We start from the raw sequence: 22,055 nt of genomic DNA on the forward strand, positions 1-22,055 counted from the left end.
TCGGTCGCCAGTGCGTTTCTTAAGGTGTCGGGGAGTGAGGTTCACTCACTGCACAGCCTCGCTGGCTTCTTTTACACACAGATAATCCTGCAAAAGCAAATATATTTGTTTTAATGTTACTACAAACAAAATTCCACCGCACAGAAGTTTCAGGAGCAAATATCTCTAATTCTTCTTACATAAAAGTATCTGCATGTCATTTTCTGTGAACTGTGAACAAAACCTTTAAAAGAACTGGACAAACAAAATGTTCAGACGGCTGGACAAAGTGCCCGTTAAGTGTAAGTATCCACCACAAGAAGTCAAAGTCAACACACTGTTATCTGAAAACTTTCATTTATTATTTAGCAAAAGTAGCTCTCTTGTGCGAGTTGCCATTGTCAAGAACTGTTCTGAAAACATTCATTGAGCTGGTAGGACTCCCCCCCCCCTCCCCTCTGTTCAGCATTAACTCAACACTGCAGCACCACTCTGAAATCTGCAACCCCCCAAAAACACAAACCTGGAATATCAGCCTTTTGGAAATAATCTTTTCTCTCAGAGAATATTAGTACGCTTCAGTGACTAGGTCACTTTAAAGTGTCAAACTCCTAGGAGTTAGTTTAACAGTTTTACTAACTCCGACAAATGTAAGGCCATGAGCCACGACACACGGGGGGAAATGTCTGCTACAACACAAAAACAGAACATAGTCCATATCTCAAAGTACCATTTAACATAGCATTCATCTCAAAAGTCTAATAAAAAGCACTCAAAGTGCTTCTTCAAATTAAAGATATGGTAAAAATCAATTACATGTGAAGATTTATTCAACTTTAAGTGTTATAAAAAATTGCATTGCGTTTCAAGGGGCATAGAGTTAACAGTAGAAAATAAAGTAGATAACAAAAACCATAACTATAACAGTCTTTCTGGTCCATAAGCATGTTCAAAATACTTAGGTTTTTGGAGGGAGCGGTACAACTTAATGCAGTGCAGAGCATCAAGACCAACAGTCCTGGTTCCACAGGTCTGCATCCCTGAAACTGAAATCCTGGATGAGAAGTTGACACCATCAGTTGTGGAGGTGGGAGCAGAAGTTAGAGGGGTGTGACGAAATAGTCTGCAGGTTTCTGGTAGCTGTGTGCTTGCTGGTTGTGTGCTTGAATTTGCTCCTGCTGCTGCTGCTGCTGCTGCTGCTGCTGCTGGATGATCTGCCGGACTTCCTCCTCTAGCTCTGGTGGGATGATGAGCTGGTCGTCGGGGTCCGGCTGGGCAGGAGCGTTGAAGTAGCCCCCCTGCTTCCTGACCGGAGCGTCGGCCGCCTCCTCTATGAGGTCCTGGTTCCTTCCTTGGCAGGCCACGGAGCCGTTAGCTCGAGCCCTGCGGCCGAGAGTCCCGGACAGAGCCTCCCCGTTGAGACAGGGAGAGGAGGGAGGGACGGGCGAAGGAGACGGGGAGGAGAAGGGAACAGGTGAAGGCTCATGATGCGAGGCGACGGCGGGAGGGATGTTTGTGCTTGGTTGAGCGTGAGCGTGTGTTTGGGGTGCTGGGCAGTCATGACGGTGCAGACAGTGGACGTCAGCCTCCACCTCTACGCGGCTGCCGTTGGAGAAGACGCCGGCGATGGGCTCCTCGTCCTCGCTGTCGACCCCGTTGTCGGACAGAGCTCCGGAAAACTGCCTCCGGAAGCTCCCACCTCTACAGGCGGGTCTCCGCACGCCGGCTCGCCCAGGCAGGTTCAGGTGGGACGTCAGGGGCTCGGTCTGAGGTGGCGGCTCCTCTGAGGACGCCGTGGATCCCACTTCGCTGCTCATCTCAGATGTGCTGAACTCGCTGCTCAGCTCGCTCACTGTTCCTGAGGAGGCCGGTGGCAGAGGTATGCCGCCGTCACCACTTGCTGTGTAGGGGTGTGTGCTGGTGTGTGCGCCCAGGCCGGGGCTGGGGGGTGGAGGTGGCGGCTCGCAGAAACAGCAGCAGTCTTCTGTGATACTGAGCTGGACGACAACGGCACTGAGGCTGTCAGAGCAGCCGTAACTCTGAGCCAGAGTCACCAGCTTCTTAGCAGCAGCCAGAGCATCCGGTACATTCCTGACCGCCTCCACCGCCTCGCAGGGAGACAACATGTCCCACAAGCCACGGCTGCCCAGGAGAAAGAACTCGTCCTGCGGGGTGAGGGTCACTGTGGAGACGTGGGGTCTGGGGGTCACAGACGGGCACAGGAAGGAGTAACCCATAATTCTGGTGGTGTCAGTTACACCACTGACTTTGTTATCCTGCAGAAGAGTAGGATAAAGAGCAGTTAAGTAATGTTTTTCAGACAAAAGGTACACATTCAGGCTGTAAGAACCGGTAATGTTTGTTATCACTTCATCAATGCTGAAACGACTAAAGGTTGCTATCGATTAATTGTTTAGTCTATAAAATACTGAAAATAATCAATAGTTTAAGCCCTAGTGTTTTTAGTAATCTTATCTATATCTAATGTATTTATTAAAAATTCATTAACTGACAAATTGTTCGATCTATAAATGTTAAAACAACATTTAAAGAAATTCTCATAGCAGTTTCTCAGAGACCAAGTAAAGTCTTCAAAATGACAGTTTTGCCCAACCAAAACCTAAAGATATTCAATTTACAATGATATAAAAGAGAAAAGAACCACAAACGTTTGAGATTTTTGCTTAATAAATAAGAATTAATCTATAATCAAAACTTTCTTGCTGTCAATCACAAACTCTTTTACAACCAGGGCCGAACGATTAATCGTTTTCAAATTGAAATTGCGATTTGAAAGAACGCGAATCGTGAAGACAGCGATTATAATGTAGGTTAATAATACAGCACATTAGGGCTGGACGATATGGCCAAAAATGTTATCACGATATAAAGTTTTCTATCTTTCGATATCGATAATTATTATGTATTATGATAAGTATGAAATCTTTATTACTTTTGAGTTTAAAGGCTGATTTTTGCTCCTCAGTGAAAGTAAACCACAGTTAAATCTTTATGGTCAGAACATGACAAACACTTGACTCCAAACAGTGGATCACTTCACAAATCTGAGGGAGAACATTCAAAACAATTATGATAAAATCTTTTTCAACAAATATGCACGAGTTAAATAAGCAAAAGCTTTTTTCCTTTCCTTTTTCAGACCTAATTTGTGTGCGATTCAAGTGAATCAAATCAAACATTTATTGAATTTTTATTAAACATTTGTTATATTGTTATTGATCGCGATAATTATTGTTATTGTTTTATTGTCCATCCCTACAGCGCATCGGACCCGTTTTAAACAGTCATGCAGTCACAGATTTATTCTGTTCATCCTTGTGTGACAGACTTGCCAACCAATCACAAGCGCCTCCTGTTACGGTCCTGTCTGTTTTAACTGTGTTTATTGTTGATGAAAGATGGGGAATCTGCAAAGGGTGTTTTATTTTGAAAATCGACCGGATTCTCTATGCCGTTTTGTGTCTTCCTGCCTGGTTCATCTGCTCTCTGCTGCTTGACGTGGCTTCAGTCAAAAATAGACTGGCAGTGAATATTGAACTTTAACAGAACTTCAATAAAAAAAATAAAAATAAATAAAAAACACAAATCGAATCGTAATCACAATATCTGGCAGAAAAAACGCAATTAGATGAAACATGAAACGTGAGTGGACACAGTTTGTCTTTACCTCGGTGATGATGGCGTTATGCTGCCGGACCCTCTGATACTCTGGCTCCTCTTTGACAGTGTGTGTGGTAGAGAGTTGCATAGCTTTGCCGTCGCGGCATAAAACTGCCTGGCACCTGCCGACATTCGCGGCCTTCAGGGTGAAGCAGCCGCCGTGCTCACCAGGAGCCACTGGGTCGTGTCTGATGTGACATAAAGCTGCTGAGCCGCCCATCCTCTGGCCTGCTGTGCCCAGTTTCCTGCATCACAGAAACAATTAGTTCAAGAGTGTGTGTGATTACAGTCACTGTGATGAGCTGTGGTATTGTTCTGAGTGTTGTTCAAGAAATCACATTAAGCACCTTTGCATGGTGAGGAAAGTGTTGGTCATGTAATCTTCCTGTCTCGGGCCCCTGTGAAGCTCCTCTGCCAGCACGTCTCCCATGGTGCACTGCAGCAGGTAAGGCACCTCGACGTTCCTGTCTCCGTCAAATACTCCATACAGAGCTTCACGAATCCCACAGAAGCTGTCCAGGGCAAGAGCAGCCACACAGAGCCTGAGAACAACAACAAGAAGATCACCAAGTTATATATGTGGACAATTCTGCCAAGAAATATAGCCGAGCAAATCATCCCTGCCTTCATCTAAATCTAAAATTGGTCCAGTATTGAGCGAGAAACAGGGCTGCAACGTAATCCTTGCAAATACAATTTGGCCCCTTCAAAGTACGTCTACTAAGTGTCTGATAACATTGTGGAAAGAATCCCTACAGAGACTTTTTAAAGAGTTAGATCCTTTTTGTTTAACCAGATGCAGTCGCTATATTACTCTGGTCAAAGCCACCAGACTCCCTTGACAACATTTTTTATTTTACCTTGTTGGTCTGGATTGGTTAGTTTCTGTTTTTGTGTGACTTTGTTGTTTTGAACCACCAAATTCACACAATAACAAAAACACACTAACTGACCGAGGCACCGGTAGACCAGCAACTCTTGTGTTCTGCAAGGTGAAATTGCTGTTTTTGTCAAAGGAGTCTGGTGGCTTTGAAGAGAATGACTGTTTCTGGATAAACAAAAAGGATCTTACTGTTTAGAAAAAGTCTTTCTCTGTAGGGATATTTTCCACAATGTTGTCAGACACTTTATATAACAATCTAAGCCCGTCAGTGGCAAACACAAGCACTTTAGTGGACGTACTTTGACGGGGCACAAATTCCCGCACGGATTACGTTGCAGTCCTGTTTCACTGTGGTGGCAGTTCGACAACTGAACGTCTGCAATTGGTCCAGAATGCACCAGCAAGAATCCTGACCAACAACACGACTGTATTCCTGTTTGAACTGCAGTGACTGTCATTGCATTCTAAAAATGTAAGATATTGTTAATTAAATTTTAATGACTACGGTAAAAAAACGAAATCATTTTATTGACACAGATCTGCTGACCAAAGGCTTTTGAAGCTTTGCTGTCCAGGCTATAAACTTTCATTGCTTTTTGCAACACCAAGGAGTCAGGTCAGCTGAGTCAGGGCTTTTGAACAAAACATTTGTATGAATTGGCATTTTTATCAGTTTTATGTTCCTTTTATGATGGTTTTTATGCGTTTAATGAACATTTTTGATTTCATTACTATCATTGTTATATTTTAGGGCATATATTCTGAAAGCAGATTGTACCTGTGGTTTGGAAAAGTACTAGTAGATGGTTAGAAAGAGAAAGAGATGGGGGAGGACTGACTTGTTTTTGACTCCGGAGGCCTCTGTGTAGCCGTGGCTCCAGACTGCAGGGGCCCCGTGGCTCTCGCTTACAGATGGAGCTGAAGGTGATGGATCCACCCTGAAACATCTGATATTACTGCAGAGAGGAGTAAGAACATAAAAAAATTAGCGTCAGCCAGTTGGGTTCATGAGTCAAATATATTTTCACTGCATTAGAACTGCAGTAGTATCTTTCAGGTTCATACTTGAGGAGCTCCAGGCTCTTGTGGTCCAGGTTGAGGCGAGGATTGCCTGTGAGGTCCAGCTCCTGAAGTTTCTGAGGAAGCGTCTCTGGCAGAGTCACCTCCGTCAGCTCGTTGCAGCTCAAGTCGACACACTGAGGAAGCAGAACAAACAAAGTGACAGACAAAGGGTCAGTTCACAGGAGAAAATCTCTCACCTTGCTCTTCAATTTGATTTTGATTCGATGACAAGACGATTCTAGGTGGATCTTGATTTATCTCTTTTTGATTTGCATACTTTTTTTAACTGTATGACCACAGTCACAATCAAACACAATGATAATCCATATAAAATTCAGATAAATGTACTTTCCACAAATGTATCATTTAGAGTAGATTTTGCAGTTTCAGCAAAGACCCAGAAGCCAATCAGACATGATGATTTGTTTTGCCCTTTCTCAAAGGTTCAGGTTGTTATCAACAAAAGCGAGTTGTTTTTCTTCCAATGCTAGTTGAAAACATGATTTCACGTTAGTTATTTTGTGTTACAAGACACATACTTGGATATTATGGGGGCGCGTGCAGTCGATATCGACTATCAGCTATTTACAGCGTGCTAGCCTCGAAAACCCAGCTGTATTCTAACATTAACTTAGCTCTCCTTATTAGCTAGGCTGCTAACATGCTTACCAATAACTTTTTTAAAGCTGGTATTGAACAGGCATGTGCAGTTGTGTTCATGAGGGAGAGGGAGAGAGAGCGAGAGACGGATGAGCGTGAGAGAGAGAGGGACAAGCGAGAGAATGCACTACAGCGCTCTGCAATCAAAGTAAGTAAAAAATAAATAAATAAATAAACGAAAATCAATTCTGGCGGGCCACCACAAATAAATGAACGTATGGGAAACTCTGTGGTTGCATTTCATTTAGGTGAGCCAACTCCAGGTTTTGATATTGTACATGATGGCTCACACTAAATGGAACAGATACAGCGTTAATGTCAGTTCAACCTGCACTTTTCTTGCTATGATAATTCAAAATGTCTGCTGTGAAAAAGGTCTATTGTGCATACTGGCTCACTGTCATGACGTACTAGGACATTTGAAGAGAACAGAGACATCATTAATGTTATTATACATATTAACAGCTTTACGTCCTTCAATAACAATGAAGTCTGAATGATGACATGATGTCTGCTGTGTGATGAACTATAATGTGTCCAAACTTTGCAGGGAGCGGGTCTGTTAACAACACGCTCCTTTTCCATGAACTGACCTGCATGTGATGTCTTAATGCTACACATGACGCAGATGTTATTAGTTGATATTAAATGTTTGGCTCATGTTTTGTAATGGGCTTCATATCAGAAAAAGTATTCATGAAGAGGCAATTCTGACTGAAGAGTTTTGTGCATCAAAACAGGCTCAGTCATGGGTGAATCATGATGCATCTATAAATTCATTATTTTTCCCAACCTTATATCGCAGACACTCATGCACAAATAGGAGTACAGTGTCGTCTTTTGGGTTTAGAGAAAGGCAGACATTAGGGAGTTATGAGCAGATTAGAAAGGATTTCCTGATCTGGCCCAACCCAAAAAAGATAAACACTGAGACAGACAGACAGACAGACAGACAGACAGACAGAGAAAAAAGTGACAGAAGAAGTACGGTTTTTGTCATCAGAGTAGAAGGATGCTGATTTTCATCCTTCATTTCCCAAACTAATTCCACAAGGCACCTGACTCGGACAACAGCTAATACTGATCTGCTGGACAACAGTGTGTGGGGATGTTTTGTGTGGATGTGTGCCTAGAAGAAAGAAATTTATATGCATTTACATTTTCATCACAGCTAAATGACTGGAAGGAAACGTTGCCTGAAATACCTGCGTTTACCAGACTAACCTTGATCTCAGGGAGCTGGAGAACCTCTGGGAAGGCGTTGATGCAGTTGGAGTGAGCGGAAAGAGTGTGCATACGCTGACAGCTGAGGATGGTGGTGGGTACAGCCCGCAGTCTGTTTCCGCTCAGGTCCAGCTCCTCCAGTTGCTCCAGTCGTGCCAGTTTACTGCAAGAGGTGGAGGTATGCTTATATCAAGAGCGCTGGCACTGCAAACTTTATTTCAGGAAACCACATTTATCAAACTCATCTCTCTTGTGACCTTAACCTGATTCCAAAGCAAGGCTGTTATTTCAGTCTGCGTGATAACGTTTAATGTACCATGTTTCTAAGATTAGGACAGCTCATAAAAGCAAAGGAATGTGAGCTTAAATGTAAGCTTGCGTGGGCCTACAAGCCTACAATTAGGTGCATAACATTGGGTGATGTTCTGCAACCCAAAACACCAAGGTAGATTCAGATCTCAACCTCAGTGTCTTTTGGGAACCTAAACCTCACCAAATACACTTTACTAACTCTACTGAAACACTTCTGAGGGCAAAAGTGTGTCCATGTGTGAGCTTTCTGTTTCTTATTTAAACCTGTCCTTCAGTGCAGCACATGGTATACATTTGCCACTTAAATGTAACTGTCTTACATTGATGAACTAATTTGCAAACTTACCTGGCAGTGAAGGTCTGTAGCTGGTTGTAGGCGATGTGAAGCACCCTGAGGTTGCCGTGTCCAGTTAGCAGAGGGACACACTTGTCGGACAGGCTGTTATTGGTCACATAGAGCTCCTCCAGGCGGCTGGAGCTGTCATCCGATAGGCTGGCTGCAGGGAGGTTCTCCATCTTATTGGCCGACACATTTAGGTATCGCAAGCTGTGATGAAAAATCGACAGAGAATACAAACTTGAACAAATGATTTGACAAAAAATAAAACTGACCGACGGGAAGAGAAAGAAAATAAATATATATAGATGGAAACAAACGTGGAAAAACACTAAATGAAATGCGTATGGAAAGAACAAATAGGAAAAGAAAAAGAAAAGAAGTGCACACCTCTGTGCTTTGATGAACAGGTTGTGTGGGAGCTCAGTCAGATGATTGTGTTGGAGGTCCAGGACCTCTAGCTGTGATCTCTCCATCCTCTCAGCCAGCTGACACACTTCATTCCAGCCTGCCAGCAGTTTTCTCAGGCTCCCACTGGACATCAGCCTACAACACACAAACAACACGGCGAGCTCAGTCTCTGTGTGTGTATGTAAATCTGTCAGTTTCTTCCACAGAACAGTATTGTGTGTGTGCCCCTTTGTTGCAGTGACCCCATTTTCCACTGAGGTACAATAAGTTCACCTTATGTTGAATTAACTTTTCAACCATTACTCTTACTAGAAAGACAAGATATGAATAAGGAATTACATGCGTGTGTAATAAAGCCTGTAACTGGGACACAACTACCATCATGCATGCATGCCCGCAAAAAAAATCTATCACATTTTCTATGAAGGCAACAGTACATGTTTTTAGTTATTGCCATAGGCTGTGTACAAACTGAAAATAGCACTGCATCAGCGTGGGCGTGTTGCTACAGGTACCGCTGAAACCTTTTGCAATAATACGTCGAGTATGAGGTTCTATTACTATCCTGTGTATGTACAGTGTGTGCAACGTAGGCTACCGTAAACAGCAGTCTACACTAAAACAATGTTGCATATTATAACCTTCATTGTAAAAGTGTCTTCAGTTGAACTCTTAGAAAAATGTTTTGACATATAATAAAAGGACTATAATGTTGAATTCTACTGAATTCAATCAGTGCATTTCCACTTAATGTGCAAGTTAAACTGTTCAGCTGAACGACACTTTCTTTTCTTTGTCTCATCAGTAGTACTCCCACTGTACCAACGCAGTGATCTCTTTAAAATGAACAACGAGGCTGCATTTTTTGGCACAGTGCTGTCTGACAGCACGCTCAGAAAGAACTTTGGCTGTCTGATCGGCAGCCTTGTGTTTGATGTCTTTGAGAAATCTTTAATTATGTGTTATATGACCCATTAAATGGTTTACATTTATTACATCCAAGCAGCTACCTGCCTGTCCTTCCTCATTTTGAGAACATCTTTCTACACAGTCTGTGAAAATTGCGTGTATGCTGCAGGTGTTTGAGAGCTTGTGTGATGCTCACCTTATGGGCAGCTCTGTAACAGAATTATGGTTAATGTCCAACACCTCCAGTCTGCTGCTCTCACACACCCACTCAGGGACACATGCCAGCTTGTTCCTTTAATAAAACAAATACAGTTAGCAGCCAGGTTAGAACAAGCACAAATCCATCTTTTCCCCCCACACAGTAAATAGGACAGTTAAGTATTCAGAGTCTTCATACCAGGACAAATCCAGAACAGTCAGATTCTCTGGCACCGGCTGCACCTCCAGGACTTTTAGCTCTACAAACACAACATGTATAATTCTTTATAGTCTGAGTGTGAATGTCTAAATAGTGTCAGACATCGCCTGTACAACACATAATAAATGTTAGTACCGTTGTGTGCAGCATGCAGGCTCTTGAGGGCGTGGCCAGCGACTCTGAGGAGGGAGAGTGTGTTTCTGTCACAGCGGAGGAGCTCCAGCCTACAGAGCGGCCTGACATCCAGCTCCTGTAAACCAGTGTCCCTCAGGTCCAGCTGGATGATGTGGACCAGCTGCTCTGTGTCTCCCACTGTCACCTTTTGAAGCTGGTTCAGCCTGTACAAGAGAGTGCACATTAAAAAAAAAAAAAAAGAGGGTAGAAAGAGCTGCATTTTTCTGCAATATCTTGGGAAGTGTTCGATTTCAGAGGAGCTTTGTTCCAGTGTTGCGTTTATAAATAAAAATGGCAGAGTCTGTGGGGATAGGTTTACCTGAGATCTATGTGGCGAGCAGGCAGCCACTGCAGTCCGGCTATATCCAGGACAGAGAGCTGGTTCCCTGCCAGACAGAGTCTCTCCATGCCTCTGAGCTTCTCCAGGACGGGGGGGACGCAGTTAAAACAGTTGAAGGACAGGCCGAGGTAAGTCAGGCCCTCCAGAGAGCCCAGCTCCACAGGCAGAGAACTCAGAAAATTACCGTCCAGGAGAAGAGTCTGCAGGCTGAACACAAAAACAGGAGAACAGTGGAGGGGATTTTGAAACTTAGAGTGAGATTATTTACCTCAAAAGAATCTTTATAATAAAAATTGCTGACACTCATGACACTCACAATAAGTGTGTAAATTTCAGGTCAAATTTAAAATGCTGTAACAAAAACTTTAAACTGGATTTATGTTCAGGTTTGCAATTGACTCACCAACATCACATAAAAGCAAAACCAAGTGTACAAAATTTGCTTTGGGACACGATAACTGAGCGCTTGACCCCAAATTCCTGTAATGCAGGGACAGCATCAGCATGACTGCACTCTGATCACCTGGACAAAGCCTGTGCACTGTCAGGACAGTGTGCTTGGTGCACAGCCCGGTGTTCACTTAATACAGAGAGGAATTAATCTGCGCTGATGGAACCACAATGAAAACAACTCCTGTCTGATGTGTCCATCAGCAAAGTGCAGGTCACTGAGGATACTTTCTGCTCTCGGGCAAATTATTATCATAGTTATCATTTATAGCTGCACTTCAGAGGTCATCATTTTCTTTCAGCCTACTTACTTGTGCATGGTTCCTACGTCTGCAGGCAGAGATGAGAGGCGATTTCCAGACAGGTTTAGCTCTGTAAGCGAGGGGATGTCACACAAGGCCAGAGGAAACTCTGACAGAGCGTTGTTTGACAAACTGAGGCTTTTTAGTTTACAAAACCTAGAGATAGGGCGGAAGAAAGAGGGAGAGAGAGGCAGGGATAGAAAGAAAAGGGCAGACAGAGAGCGGGAAAGATATTAATCTCTCAGTGCTATAATCAGACCATGGCCTTCTTCTGAATTGAGGCTCTTACAAAAACAAACACCTCGCCCATAAACAGGGAGATTTACAAAAGAGAGGAAGCCTGGGCACTCAAGGATGCAGCACTACCACTTACATACAGTACATATTTATAAGCTAAATGTTTACGCGACTAAAACTTCACCATAACAATTCAGCATGTGGTGCAGGTAGGAGCTTGTGCGTGTTTCTTCCCTGGCTTTCCGAGCCAAACCTAATCCGGTTCACAGATGGGTGAGGGTAAGGCTGAGCCGGATACACGTCCTTCCGAAGGAAAGTCACAGGCAGACCGTGGAAAAAAAATAAATAAAAAAACCACACTCCTCAAAACACCGCCTGGGTAAGTGTGTGTTTATGGAGGAACAATGGCTGTGTATATACAGCATATATGTATTCATTTCCATCAAGTAAATGTCAGGCTTCAACATAATGGTCTCTTGACGTAAAGATGCTGCAAAGAAGCCAAAATTGAGAGAGACAAGAACAACAACAAACTGATCCAACTAACAAGTACTGTGTGCGTATCAAGGCCCGATATATCTCCTTCCTCTGAGCCACAGAGCTCCATTGTTGTCCAGAAACTATTAAAACACATCAGTAAGCCACACCGTTGCACATTACCGACACTGCTTTCTTCCTCTTCTACAACACACATGCGCACTGTAGCCCCTACCTTAAGGGTTACAACTGTGGATTTATTCACTTTAAAAAGATTTATTAAAAGCTTCTTTCTTTTCACATGTTTATTTACAGCATTATATGTTGATATTTATATCATAATAGGCTGTATATGAACTTATGGAGGGAAAATAGGTAGTTCTATCTAAAATCAGCCAAAGTGATATGATCCTCGATTCATAATGGCTCTGCAAATATTCAACTGTCAGATTGGGAGTCGAGTTAGTCTCCGCCTATCAAATCTTTGACTTTTTGGAGTTCATTTTGCAGGAGAAACACAGAAGACGTTATCTGGATTTACATTACAAGATGCAGATGACGTAAGGAAGCGAACAACTGCACAGACCCACAGACGTTCTCTGAAAATGAAAAATTATGTTGCAACATAAGACTGAGACATCAGTGACCATTACGACAAGCTGACCTGGAAAAGAAGGAAAAGCCCTCAGTCCCAGTGGTCAGGTGGATAGATAGTTAAATCTCTCATCACCAGTGTAGCTCTCTTCAGTCTGGCATCCAGACCACACTGCGGCCCACACACGTCATCTGTAATTTGATCTAAGCTGCTTCGTCGTTTAGACCCTATGCTAGCAAGGCAGCAAAAACCACCGAGGGCCATTCCATATCCAAAAGAGAGAATAATCTGTCGAGTCCTCCTGTTGCCTTGTTCATAAACACACAGGTTAGTAGTAGACTCGGTGAAGTGTGTGCAGAAGTGTTGGGACAAAAACTCACCTGGTGAGTGCTGGAACACCTTTGTGTAGTGAAATGAAGTTGTTTTTGAGGTTGAGGTGTGTGAGGTCCTGGCTGTAAAACAGCTGAGCAGGCAGCTCCTCCAGGCTGCAGCACGAGAGGTCGACTGAGTTCACTCTCTGGGACGCAATCTGACAAAGGGGGAGGGATCGACACGAGACCACGATGCTCAAAATCCTGCCTTCATCAACATGACATCAAGCCTGAATTTATGTGGCGATAAAAATGTAATTATGGAAGCAAGGAGAGTATCAAATACATATAACACTTTAAGTACCTTTGAGGCCGTCCTGTGCCAGCGGAGGTGCTCTGTGTAGGAGTCGTAGCTGATGTAGTAGGTCTGACTCTGAGGACCAGCTGAGCTGAAAGCCAGACAGAAGCTGTGTCTCTTCACTTCCTCCACCTGCAGTCCATCCAAAATTAAAACACGTTGCACAACTCTTTTCAAATGTACCGTGATTTATCCACCAAACATTTTCAGCTATCTACATCAAGAAATGTGAGGCAGTGTGTTTTAAAAACATCGAGGCATTCTACAAATCCAACAGTTCATGTTTTGGTCTGGATGTAAAAAAGAAAATTTAGTCAGCATTTTTAATGTTAATGGGATAATATTAGCAAAGATAACAGACTGGTAAAGTGTTTTATTCTCCTATTATTCCGAGGCCACGACACAACCAAAGTAGGAGGGCAACATGGATCAATACTGATGTTCTAATATTCCTTAATTTCATTATAAAAAACTAAAGTTTTGCTCCATCTTATTGAGTCACATAACATGGCTTATTTTATGCTTTACTAGATCAAATGTCTGGCTGATAAACAGGTACCAAGCCAGAATACTAATCAGACAAGTTAAGACATGAGAGCAGAAAGACTTGAAAGCATTTCAGAAAGTACCTTTCCTCCGATGAGGGGGAGAATGTGCATCTTGCCAGTGTGGGCGTGTTTCACTGATGAGACAATGAGGCTGGTTCCACTCAGTGTGACCTGGCGCTTTGACCAGCGGTTCACGGGCAGCGCCAGCTTCCCTTTCCGCACGTTGAACACCCCAGAGAGCTGCACGCGCTCAGAACCGCCCACACTTCGAGGCTTTCCTGGAGAGAGAGAAGGAACCATATTAAATGAGATTTCTGATGAGTGTAGTGAGCATCACACACAATGACTGTATTTTTCATAAACGACATGTTGCACAATCGAACATGTTATTTTTAGCTGCCTGGGATTTTGTGAATGAACTCTCTCACACTGGGTTTGTCTTTTATACAGTGGGAGCAACAGATCGCTACGTGGTTATGTAAATGAATTGTAGCTAATAGCCCTGTGGGCTGAGGGAGTGAGCACTCACTCAGGCGTAATTTATTACATTAACCCCTTGCTGACACAAAAAGCAGACCCAGTTACAGTACAGTCACAAACTCATCGATAATGTAGAGTCTCTTATGAAACTGTGTTTTCTGGTCTGGGTGTTTTCACACACACACCAACAGAGAAAAAAAAAAAAGAAATAGAGAGACACCTCAAGTGCCTGAGCCACTGAGAGGCCGGACATCAGATTAGCTTGTTATGTAATGACTTATAACACCAGAACCTAGATCCTTACTGTTGCCTCCTCCAGTGACTTGGACAAAACGTCACTTAGGTTGCACTGGGATTAACCAACTCCTCAGTATTGCTGGGTATCAAACCTCTATACTTTAATGTACCCTGAAATCTGTTCGTAGCACAGAGTATTGAAAGTGTAAAATATGTAAAATGATACCCCACCCTGCTCTTGAGCAAACTGGAGTTCAAACTTTTATAGGTTTGGAAGACAGACCCTACCCATCTTGATTTTATTTCTTTATTTACCAGGATCCAAATCCTGATATTAAAAATCTCAAGTCCAAATGGCAGCATAATTATGTTACAAAGACAGATCCAACACACAAAAAACGTCAAGCCACTAAAACACACAGTAAAACACATATTCATGAAGCCTGGCTGACTGCCATACCTAATTTCAGAGCTTTTTGTAGTTCACTTCAAGATGAAGGATCTGCCAACATGAAAACTCCCTTTTTTCGGGTACTGTTCATACCCTCAGTTCAAAGAGGAACAGACTGTTACCACAAATGCCCACATGAAGCTTATGACTGGATAAATGTGACGTAAACTTACAATAAGGAGCGGATCACTCTGATGCTTTCAAAGAGATCCCTTTTTAAACTAAACAATAATGTGGAGTGTGTATTGTGTGGTTCCACCCTTCCCTGGGCGGTGTAAGCGAGAAGCGAGAGTAGTGTGTTAATATATACACACATACATGCCCTTTCCTTCCGTCGATTTCTCTGAATGGGAAACTGAAAATAGCCATTTCCTGTTAATTCTACAACAAAACTTTTTGGTGCAGCTTGTCCCTGACGAGCCCGCTGCTGTTGTCCCCGAAGTGCACCAAGCATCTGAAATTTCCATCCGTCTTATAAGCAGTTACAAGATGTTGTTTGTAGCTGCAGCTGAGGCAGAATTTCAGCATCTCTGTGCAGCTGGCGTGGTGCCAGTCACAACAAGAGGACTAAATAAGAAGTTTGCCTTCACAGCCTGTGGGTATTTAGTGAGTTTTGGGCAAAAGCGTCGGACAGGTTTGTTGGGTGCGTGTTTAACCTTGTAAAGTGAAGCAGTGACCTCTGGGTAGTGCAGTTCTGAGCTGAAGAGGAGTCAAGCTGCTGCGACTGTCTCACAGACATCCGAAACACTGAGGAGGTGAAATCTGAGTTCCACTGAGGTCAATTTTCTCTTACTGTCAGCACAGTGCGTGTGTGTGTGCGCATATGAGAGAGAGAGACAGAGAGAGAGAGAGAGAGAGAGAGAGACAGAGAGAGAGAGAGAGAGAGAGAGAGAATACTTGGCGATGTGCGTTCTGCCACTGAGATTATGCTGAGTCAAAACTCGTTTGGCTCGACTTTGAACATCAACATTAACAAACAATTCATACTGTACACACCGAGAGGACAGAACAGCCTGAAGCAAAAATATTTTCTTCTGAATTAATGGATAGTTTTACTTCTTCAGGCCTATAACCCCCCCCCAAACAAATCACTCAAAAAGGGTTTGAGTTAACTTTGTTTTTAAAGCCTCACAAGCCCAGAAGGTTTATTAAATTATTCAAATTTTACTTGACATTTCTCCTTTTGGCAACGTCCTGAATGGTGCAGTCACTTCACATCATCACAGCACTTCTCCTCTATAATTGTCCCCGTCATGCCAGCCTGTCGCTGCTTGTTTCACGGCTGTGTGTTAGTCGGCAGTGGCTGGACGGGCCCCTGCTTTCAGCGGGCTGACTGCACGCCGTGCTTTGTTCCCCTCTGTCACGTTACTGTGGGAGCCAAGAGTGCTGGTCGGGGGGTAATTTGTCCAGCTCTCCGTGTAAGTGTGGAGGAAAGCCCGTTTTGTGCTACATCTTGAGTATATCTCTAGGTTAATGGTATGTGTAGTAATAGTATATTTAATGGTGAAATTATTGTTGTATAAAACAAATATAACAAAAGGAAGCAAAGAAAAGAAAAGGTGTTCTTGAATGCTCCTGAAAGAAGACAAGTTGAGTGGGAAACTGCAAAAAGGATTGAGAACATAAGTTAAATCATCTAGGGAATATGTTCATTTTAGTTAAAATGTTTTTCTGTTTCTTCCTCCGTCATCACGCCACAACTTTTTATCCCCACTGTCTTTGCTGATGGTGTTAAAAACAAGGTCAAAAACAATAATCCAGTTGTGCTAATCCCATAAGAGATCAGGGCTGTTTTTCCATCCTCTTACCCTGCTTGTCAGCAAAACATGAGCTTTATCATTAACAACAACAACAACTGCAGCAGCAGAAGAAAAGAAACAGAATCCATAATGCCTCATGATTCCAGGTGACAGGTGTGCCAGAAGAGCACACCTGTCGCCTCCAGATGTGTCTCTCCCTATAGGCCTACAGACAGATGGGTTGGGTGGGTTTACAGGCTAAACACTGGGCATTGTCCCACCAAGACAATTGAATACTCTTGTTTAACAGTCTGACTGACCAAACACAATGACAGCGCTCATGGTACACTGAGAATGGATGAACAATGAATGCGCAGAGACAAACCCAGCACAACTAAAGTGACATGGTGTCACCAGCAGATAGTGGCTCTCTGACAGCTGCAGTACTGTATCATCGGAAAAGAATGATAAGAAAACTGATATAAATGTCCAGACATATAATACTTGCTTGCTTTCATTAGGAATAAATCATCACTAATTTACAGAGAATGGTTTTACAACTTAGACCAAGTACTCACCAAAGTAGAAGCGTATCAGGCAGCCAATTTCTGGATTCATCGCCTCCCCCTGCACCCTCCATGGGTCTTCAAACCCCAGATTAGTGAGGTACTCATTTAATATCTGCAGAGGCCTCTCATCATCTGCCAGACGCTGCACAGCTCCACCATGCAGCTGGATGAAGAGAGCCGGGGTCGGACTAGTATTGATGGGCTCGGGCCATCCTCTGCTCCCCACGGGGATCTCCAGGTCAGGCTGGACAGATGCTTGGCTGGTCAGAGGCCGAGCCTGAGAACTGCTGGGGCATTTAGAGGGAGGTCTGATTAATTTGGGGGCATCTACGTTATCACCAGCTCCGGCCTCAGTGTCATCTAGTGTGTTTGTCACTTGGCTGGAAGCATTGCAGGGGTCTGTGGTAGGCAGGTCTGCTTGCTGGTCGGCAGCAGAGTTGCCTGCTGAATGTGTTGGGGAAGAGGTGAGCTCTACTTCATCTGAGGAGCTCTCAAACGGGTCAGTTCCCTCTGTGGCGCTGTCACAGTTTGGGCTTAATGCTGAGGAGTCTGTGCCCAGGCCCACCCCATCACTGAGAGAGTCCCGGAGCTCTGTGCTTCTTGGTCCACCTGGGCTGAAGTCCTCACAGGTGCTGCTCTCCATATCTGAACCAGAGTAGACACCATAACAGTCTGCCACACCCAGGCTCAAATCCACCCCAATGTGGTTTAGACAGAGCTCAGATGAAGAGTTACTTGTGGTTTTATAATCCAACAAGTTGGAAGACAGTTTGATATCAGGATAATGCTGTTTTGTGTGCTCATTCTCTTCTGCTTTGGGGTTTTTGACATCCATACTGTCGCTGAGACTTTCGATTTCATCGGTCTGTCCATTGCTATCTTTACAATTATCATTTAGGTCAACTAAAGCAGTGGCTTTGCTGTTAATTCTCAACACAGCTCCAGCTTTGCTCGCTTCCAGCTTGCTGGCTACTTCTCCAGCCGTGGTGTCCACTGTGCAGAGCACCGGCCGCGGGTAGGAGGGCGTGAGCCAGTCGTGGACGTGAATGCAGCCCCGCCGGAGGTCCGATCTCACCCATGTCTTATCCGAGGCCTGGAGCTGCTTTGATTGCTTCTGCCTAAGAAAAGTCCTCCTATCCAGGCTGAGGGTGCTCAGCGGAGAGGCTGAGGGAGCGGGACTTACCGCCTCCGCAGGGGACCCACCAGGTAAGCAGCTGGTCGGCGGAGCCCCCAGCGACAGATTCCTCTTATGTCTCTGCCGTCTCCTGCTCAGCAAAGAGTTGACAGAAGTGGTGCTGTTGACTGATGTCAGGCTGTAAATGTTGGCTGTTTTCACGGCAGGTATGTTTATATTTTTGGCCGCACCGCCGATAGCGTTTGCAACCTGGTTTTGATAGATCCCGTTCCTTATCGCAATCTGAAGAAGGGAGGTGGCTGCAAGTCCCTTCCCGAAGAGTTTCGCCTCTGCGCCCCCACCGTCATCCTCCCCGGTGGAGGGTCTCCTTCCCGCTGACATCGGTGTTAGTCCACTTGGCTTTACGGAACCGCTGTCACCGCCAGGATCAAGTATCCCCTGTGGTGTTGATGAAGTTGAAAGCGCCCCAGACTCGTTTTCCTTCACACTTTCCATCCTGTTAGCTAGCAAGAGCAGCCTGCAGGTGAATGCTAGCCTGCGTTAGCTTAACAGCCGTTAGCTCGCTCACTGGCTTCGGCTCCACGTTAGCTTAGCATGCTAAAGTATTGCGCGGTTCGTCCCAAACAGTTATTCCGCTACATCATCCCATTTCATAATACGCCCGTTAGCTCGCTCACAGGAGCTAACCGGCCGGTCGAGGTGAGAAAATGCGTTTCTAGTTTGTCCCCATGGGAGAAAGCGCGAGTATGCGCGACTGCTGCTGTTCTGACAGATGAGGGAGAGACGGTCGGTAAACGGCGGCCAGGGCGGGGTCTCATTGGATATGAATTATGACGCCTTCAAGCGCCACCCGAAAGCTCGGAATTTATAAAGCTGTGTACATGACAGAGGATCCGACTTCTCAACATGGGTTGTTTGATTTAGAGAGCAAGAAAGCCGATAGATTAACTGGTTTCAGCTTCTTAAATGCATGTAGGCCTATTTGATCATTTCCTTAGTCTGATTGATTGATTGATTGATTGATTGATTGATTGAACTTCTTTTAATGATTGTACATATAAAAGTGGCACTGCTAACAACAGATGCCTCAACTATAAAAAAAAATCAAAAGGATAAAAATACATTATATATTTAGTAATACATAGATGTGGATTAAGCTAAGCAGATGCAAGCTATAAAAGAATTGTATGTGTAAAAGAAAAACAAAACTATGTGGTTGTTGTTTTACATGTGCATTACTCTGGATTTGTGTTGTCCAAACATATTACAGGGAGAGATAATTTGTTTAAATATAAAATTGACAAAATATAAAAGAATAAGAAGGAATAATTTCAATCAAGATCGCAAAACAGTGCAGGTCTATTTATGGCAGACATAACAGAGAGGTGAAAATACAGCCATTTGTCTATTAATAATTAAAGAGTTGCTAAATATATGGGTTTAATATCCATCAGATTAAATGTTAAACATTGTTAGTTACAGTGCTAGTATGATTTGGTGGATAATGGGTTGTCATCTATTTTGATATTCCAATAGGCTAAATATAAGAAAGAGAAGATGTGCCACGATCCTTGTAAGTCAGTCCAAACACCTTTATGTAAATGTTTGCTTATTATGCAGAAACTGCCATACTGTACACGTTCTTTGTTATTCTTTCATATCTCTGTATATCTTGTCCATTTTATATTTTATATTTCATGTTTATTGTTATGCACCAAGACGCCAAAGCAAATTATTTGTATGTGTAAAAGTACTTGGCAGTAAAGCTGATTCTGATTCTTATAATCTTTTCCCCACAAAGGACATGACTGCGCGAGAAGTTATTTGTTTCAACCACTGAAGCCACGAAGTACGTGTTCAAAAGAGCTAGTGAAGGCAACATGAACTGGAGTTACTTGGTTGACTAGCTCTAAGTTACCGGAGTATGTTTGTAAATTAAAAATATGTTTGATTTAATAATGTTTTATTCTGTACATTTATACAATGAAGCTAACCGTTCACTGTACAGTTTTGCATTTATACAAGTAACCTGAGCACAGAAGAGCTGTAACTCGTCTTCTGGCACCATCTAGTGGGATTAAGGCCGTATCACCATGGCAGCGTGCAACTCCTGAAGTGAAGAACCACTTTTTATGTTATTCCCTGCAGATCAGCAGTATTCAGATCCTTCATTTAAAGTAGCAGCAACACAGTATAAAAACAGCCCATTACAAGTAGGCTAATTTTGTAGTTTAATCTATAGCATAATTAAGCCTCAAGTTTTCTAAGATGATCATAACCCTCTTTTTTTACATACAACCTTAATCCCTATAAAAGTACATTTCCCATGCAGCATGAAGTACAAAGAAAATGGACAATTACCTGACATTTGTACTGTACAGTACAGTAGAGTACAGTAGATATGTGTTTAGTTAGTCCACCGCTGCTAATTAGCACAGTAATATAATAAATTATTCACATGATTCTCTGTAGTTTCCCTTGTCAGATGAGAGTCTGTGATATAAAACACATGAATTTGTGTGTGTGACAAGGTTATTAAAAGCTTTGTGTTTCTCTTGTCTTGAGCACAGATAGAGTGGAGATCAGTTAAATCAGCTACTGTGTGTGCTAATGTGTGCTTTAAAGAGAGAGGTAGCAGTATGTTAAAGCTGTCTTAGTCTTTGTCACGTTCACATGCGCACCAAAGGTGGACTGCTGTCACATTACAATCCAACAGAGGGCAAAGTGCAAGTTTATCACACACTCTCTCTTGCTCTCTTTCGCTTCCTCCCTCCCCCTGTCAGGTCTCCACCTCGTTTTCTTTACCAGTCACACACAGACTTTCACTCATCTGGCTTCATATTGCACTGATATTGACTTCTTGTTTACACCGGCAAAGGTAAGACTATTCCTTGTTGTCTAAAATGTTTAATTTCTCTCCTTCTGCAGACTTGATTCACAGCAAAGTTTGAACAAAAGTAATGTTAATCCTACTCCCGTGAGGCTTCTCACTTTTTCAGAATGACCAGTTCATTGTTCATTCATGTAGGACACACTGGACATAACGTCTCTCTTTGCTTGAACACACTGATGCTGGTCCGCTTTCAGTAAACAAAGGAACATGTGATGGATGGTAAATTCGGAGGGATTAAGAGTGAAAAAAAGTGTCCCTGCAGATGCACTGAGAGGGGGAGCTTAGCCTACTGACATATTAAGACAGTGAACCCCATGAGACGTGTTTCTACTGGGATTCAGTCCATTTTAAGAGGCCATTTAATCTTGCATTAAGCCTTAAAAGCCTGCTTTTCTTAGGACAAGTGAAAAACCCTGCCAGTGGGGGGGGGGGGGGGGGTGATACACCTATTAACAATGCAAATGAACTTCCTACAAAATATTCCTTGAATACAGTGACATGAATTTGATATTGATGAGATTGAGTACTAACTGTTTGACATATCTGTTAAACAGTAGTATAAAATGAAATGACCTCACCCTGCTGGCGGATTTAATTCAATGCATTTGTGAAAAAATATATGACTCAAAAGGAGTCTCTGTGGGGATCAGGTGGACTGAAGGGAGATTAGTTTAGTGATCTAATAAAAAAGCTTTCAGGGAAACGGAAAAAGAGGATCTGGATAGAAAACAGCGGGTGTAACACACCGGAGGATGTCACACAAAACAATAGCTGGTCACAGAGAGGTTTTGCTGTCAATTTCAGTTCTGGTATTTTGCACTTTTAATTTCAAATAACCTGTCAGTTGAATTACCAAACAACTCTATTCCTGCTTCATTTAAGA

The 22,055-nt window shown here is 43.2% G+C and overlaps 2 protein-coding genes across 2 annotated transcripts in view; one reads left to right on the top strand and one right to left on the bottom strand.

Annotated features, from left to right (window-relative positions):
• Positions 1-319: 319 nt before the first annotated feature.
• Positions 320-19,083, bottom strand: LOC119900260 (PH domain leucine-rich repeat protein phosphatase 1-like). The gene is made up of 17 exons (XM_038715056.1): positions 17,154-19,083; positions 13,750-13,946; positions 13,127-13,252; positions 12,832-12,980; positions 11,152-11,298; positions 10,370-10,597; positions 10,012-10,214; positions 9,856-9,916; positions 9,655-9,750; positions 8,529-8,684; positions 8,148-8,348; positions 7,490-7,652; positions 5,609-5,739; positions 5,383-5,499; positions 4,008-4,202; positions 3,668-3,905; positions 320-2,255 (listed from the first exon to the last, which is right to left on the bottom strand). The coding sequence occupies exons 1-17, from the start codon at positions 18,772-18,774 to the stop codon at positions 1,080-1,082; spliced, it is 5,205 nt and encodes a 1,734-aa protein (XP_038570984.1). The 5' UTR covers positions 18,775-19,083; the 3' UTR covers positions 320-1,079.
• Positions 19,084-21,062: 1,979 nt separating this feature from the next.
• The window catches only part of LOC119900261 (tensin-3-like), a 50,703-nt gene continuing 49,710 nt past the window's right edge, over positions 21,063-22,055 (top strand). The window contains 1 exon segment of the mRNA XM_038715057.1: positions 21,063-21,157. The gene's annotated coding sequence lies outside the window, so the exon portion shown is untranslated.

Source organism: Micropterus salmoides, unplaced genomic scaffold, assembly GCF_014851395.1.
Source record: "Micropterus salmoides isolate LMB-PRFRI ecotype aquatic unplaced genomic scaffold, ASM1485139v1 Ms_hic_scaffold_13, whole genome shotgun sequence".
Classification (NCBI taxonomy): Eukaryota; Metazoa; Chordata; class Actinopteri; order Centrarchiformes; family Centrarchidae; genus Micropterus; species Micropterus salmoides.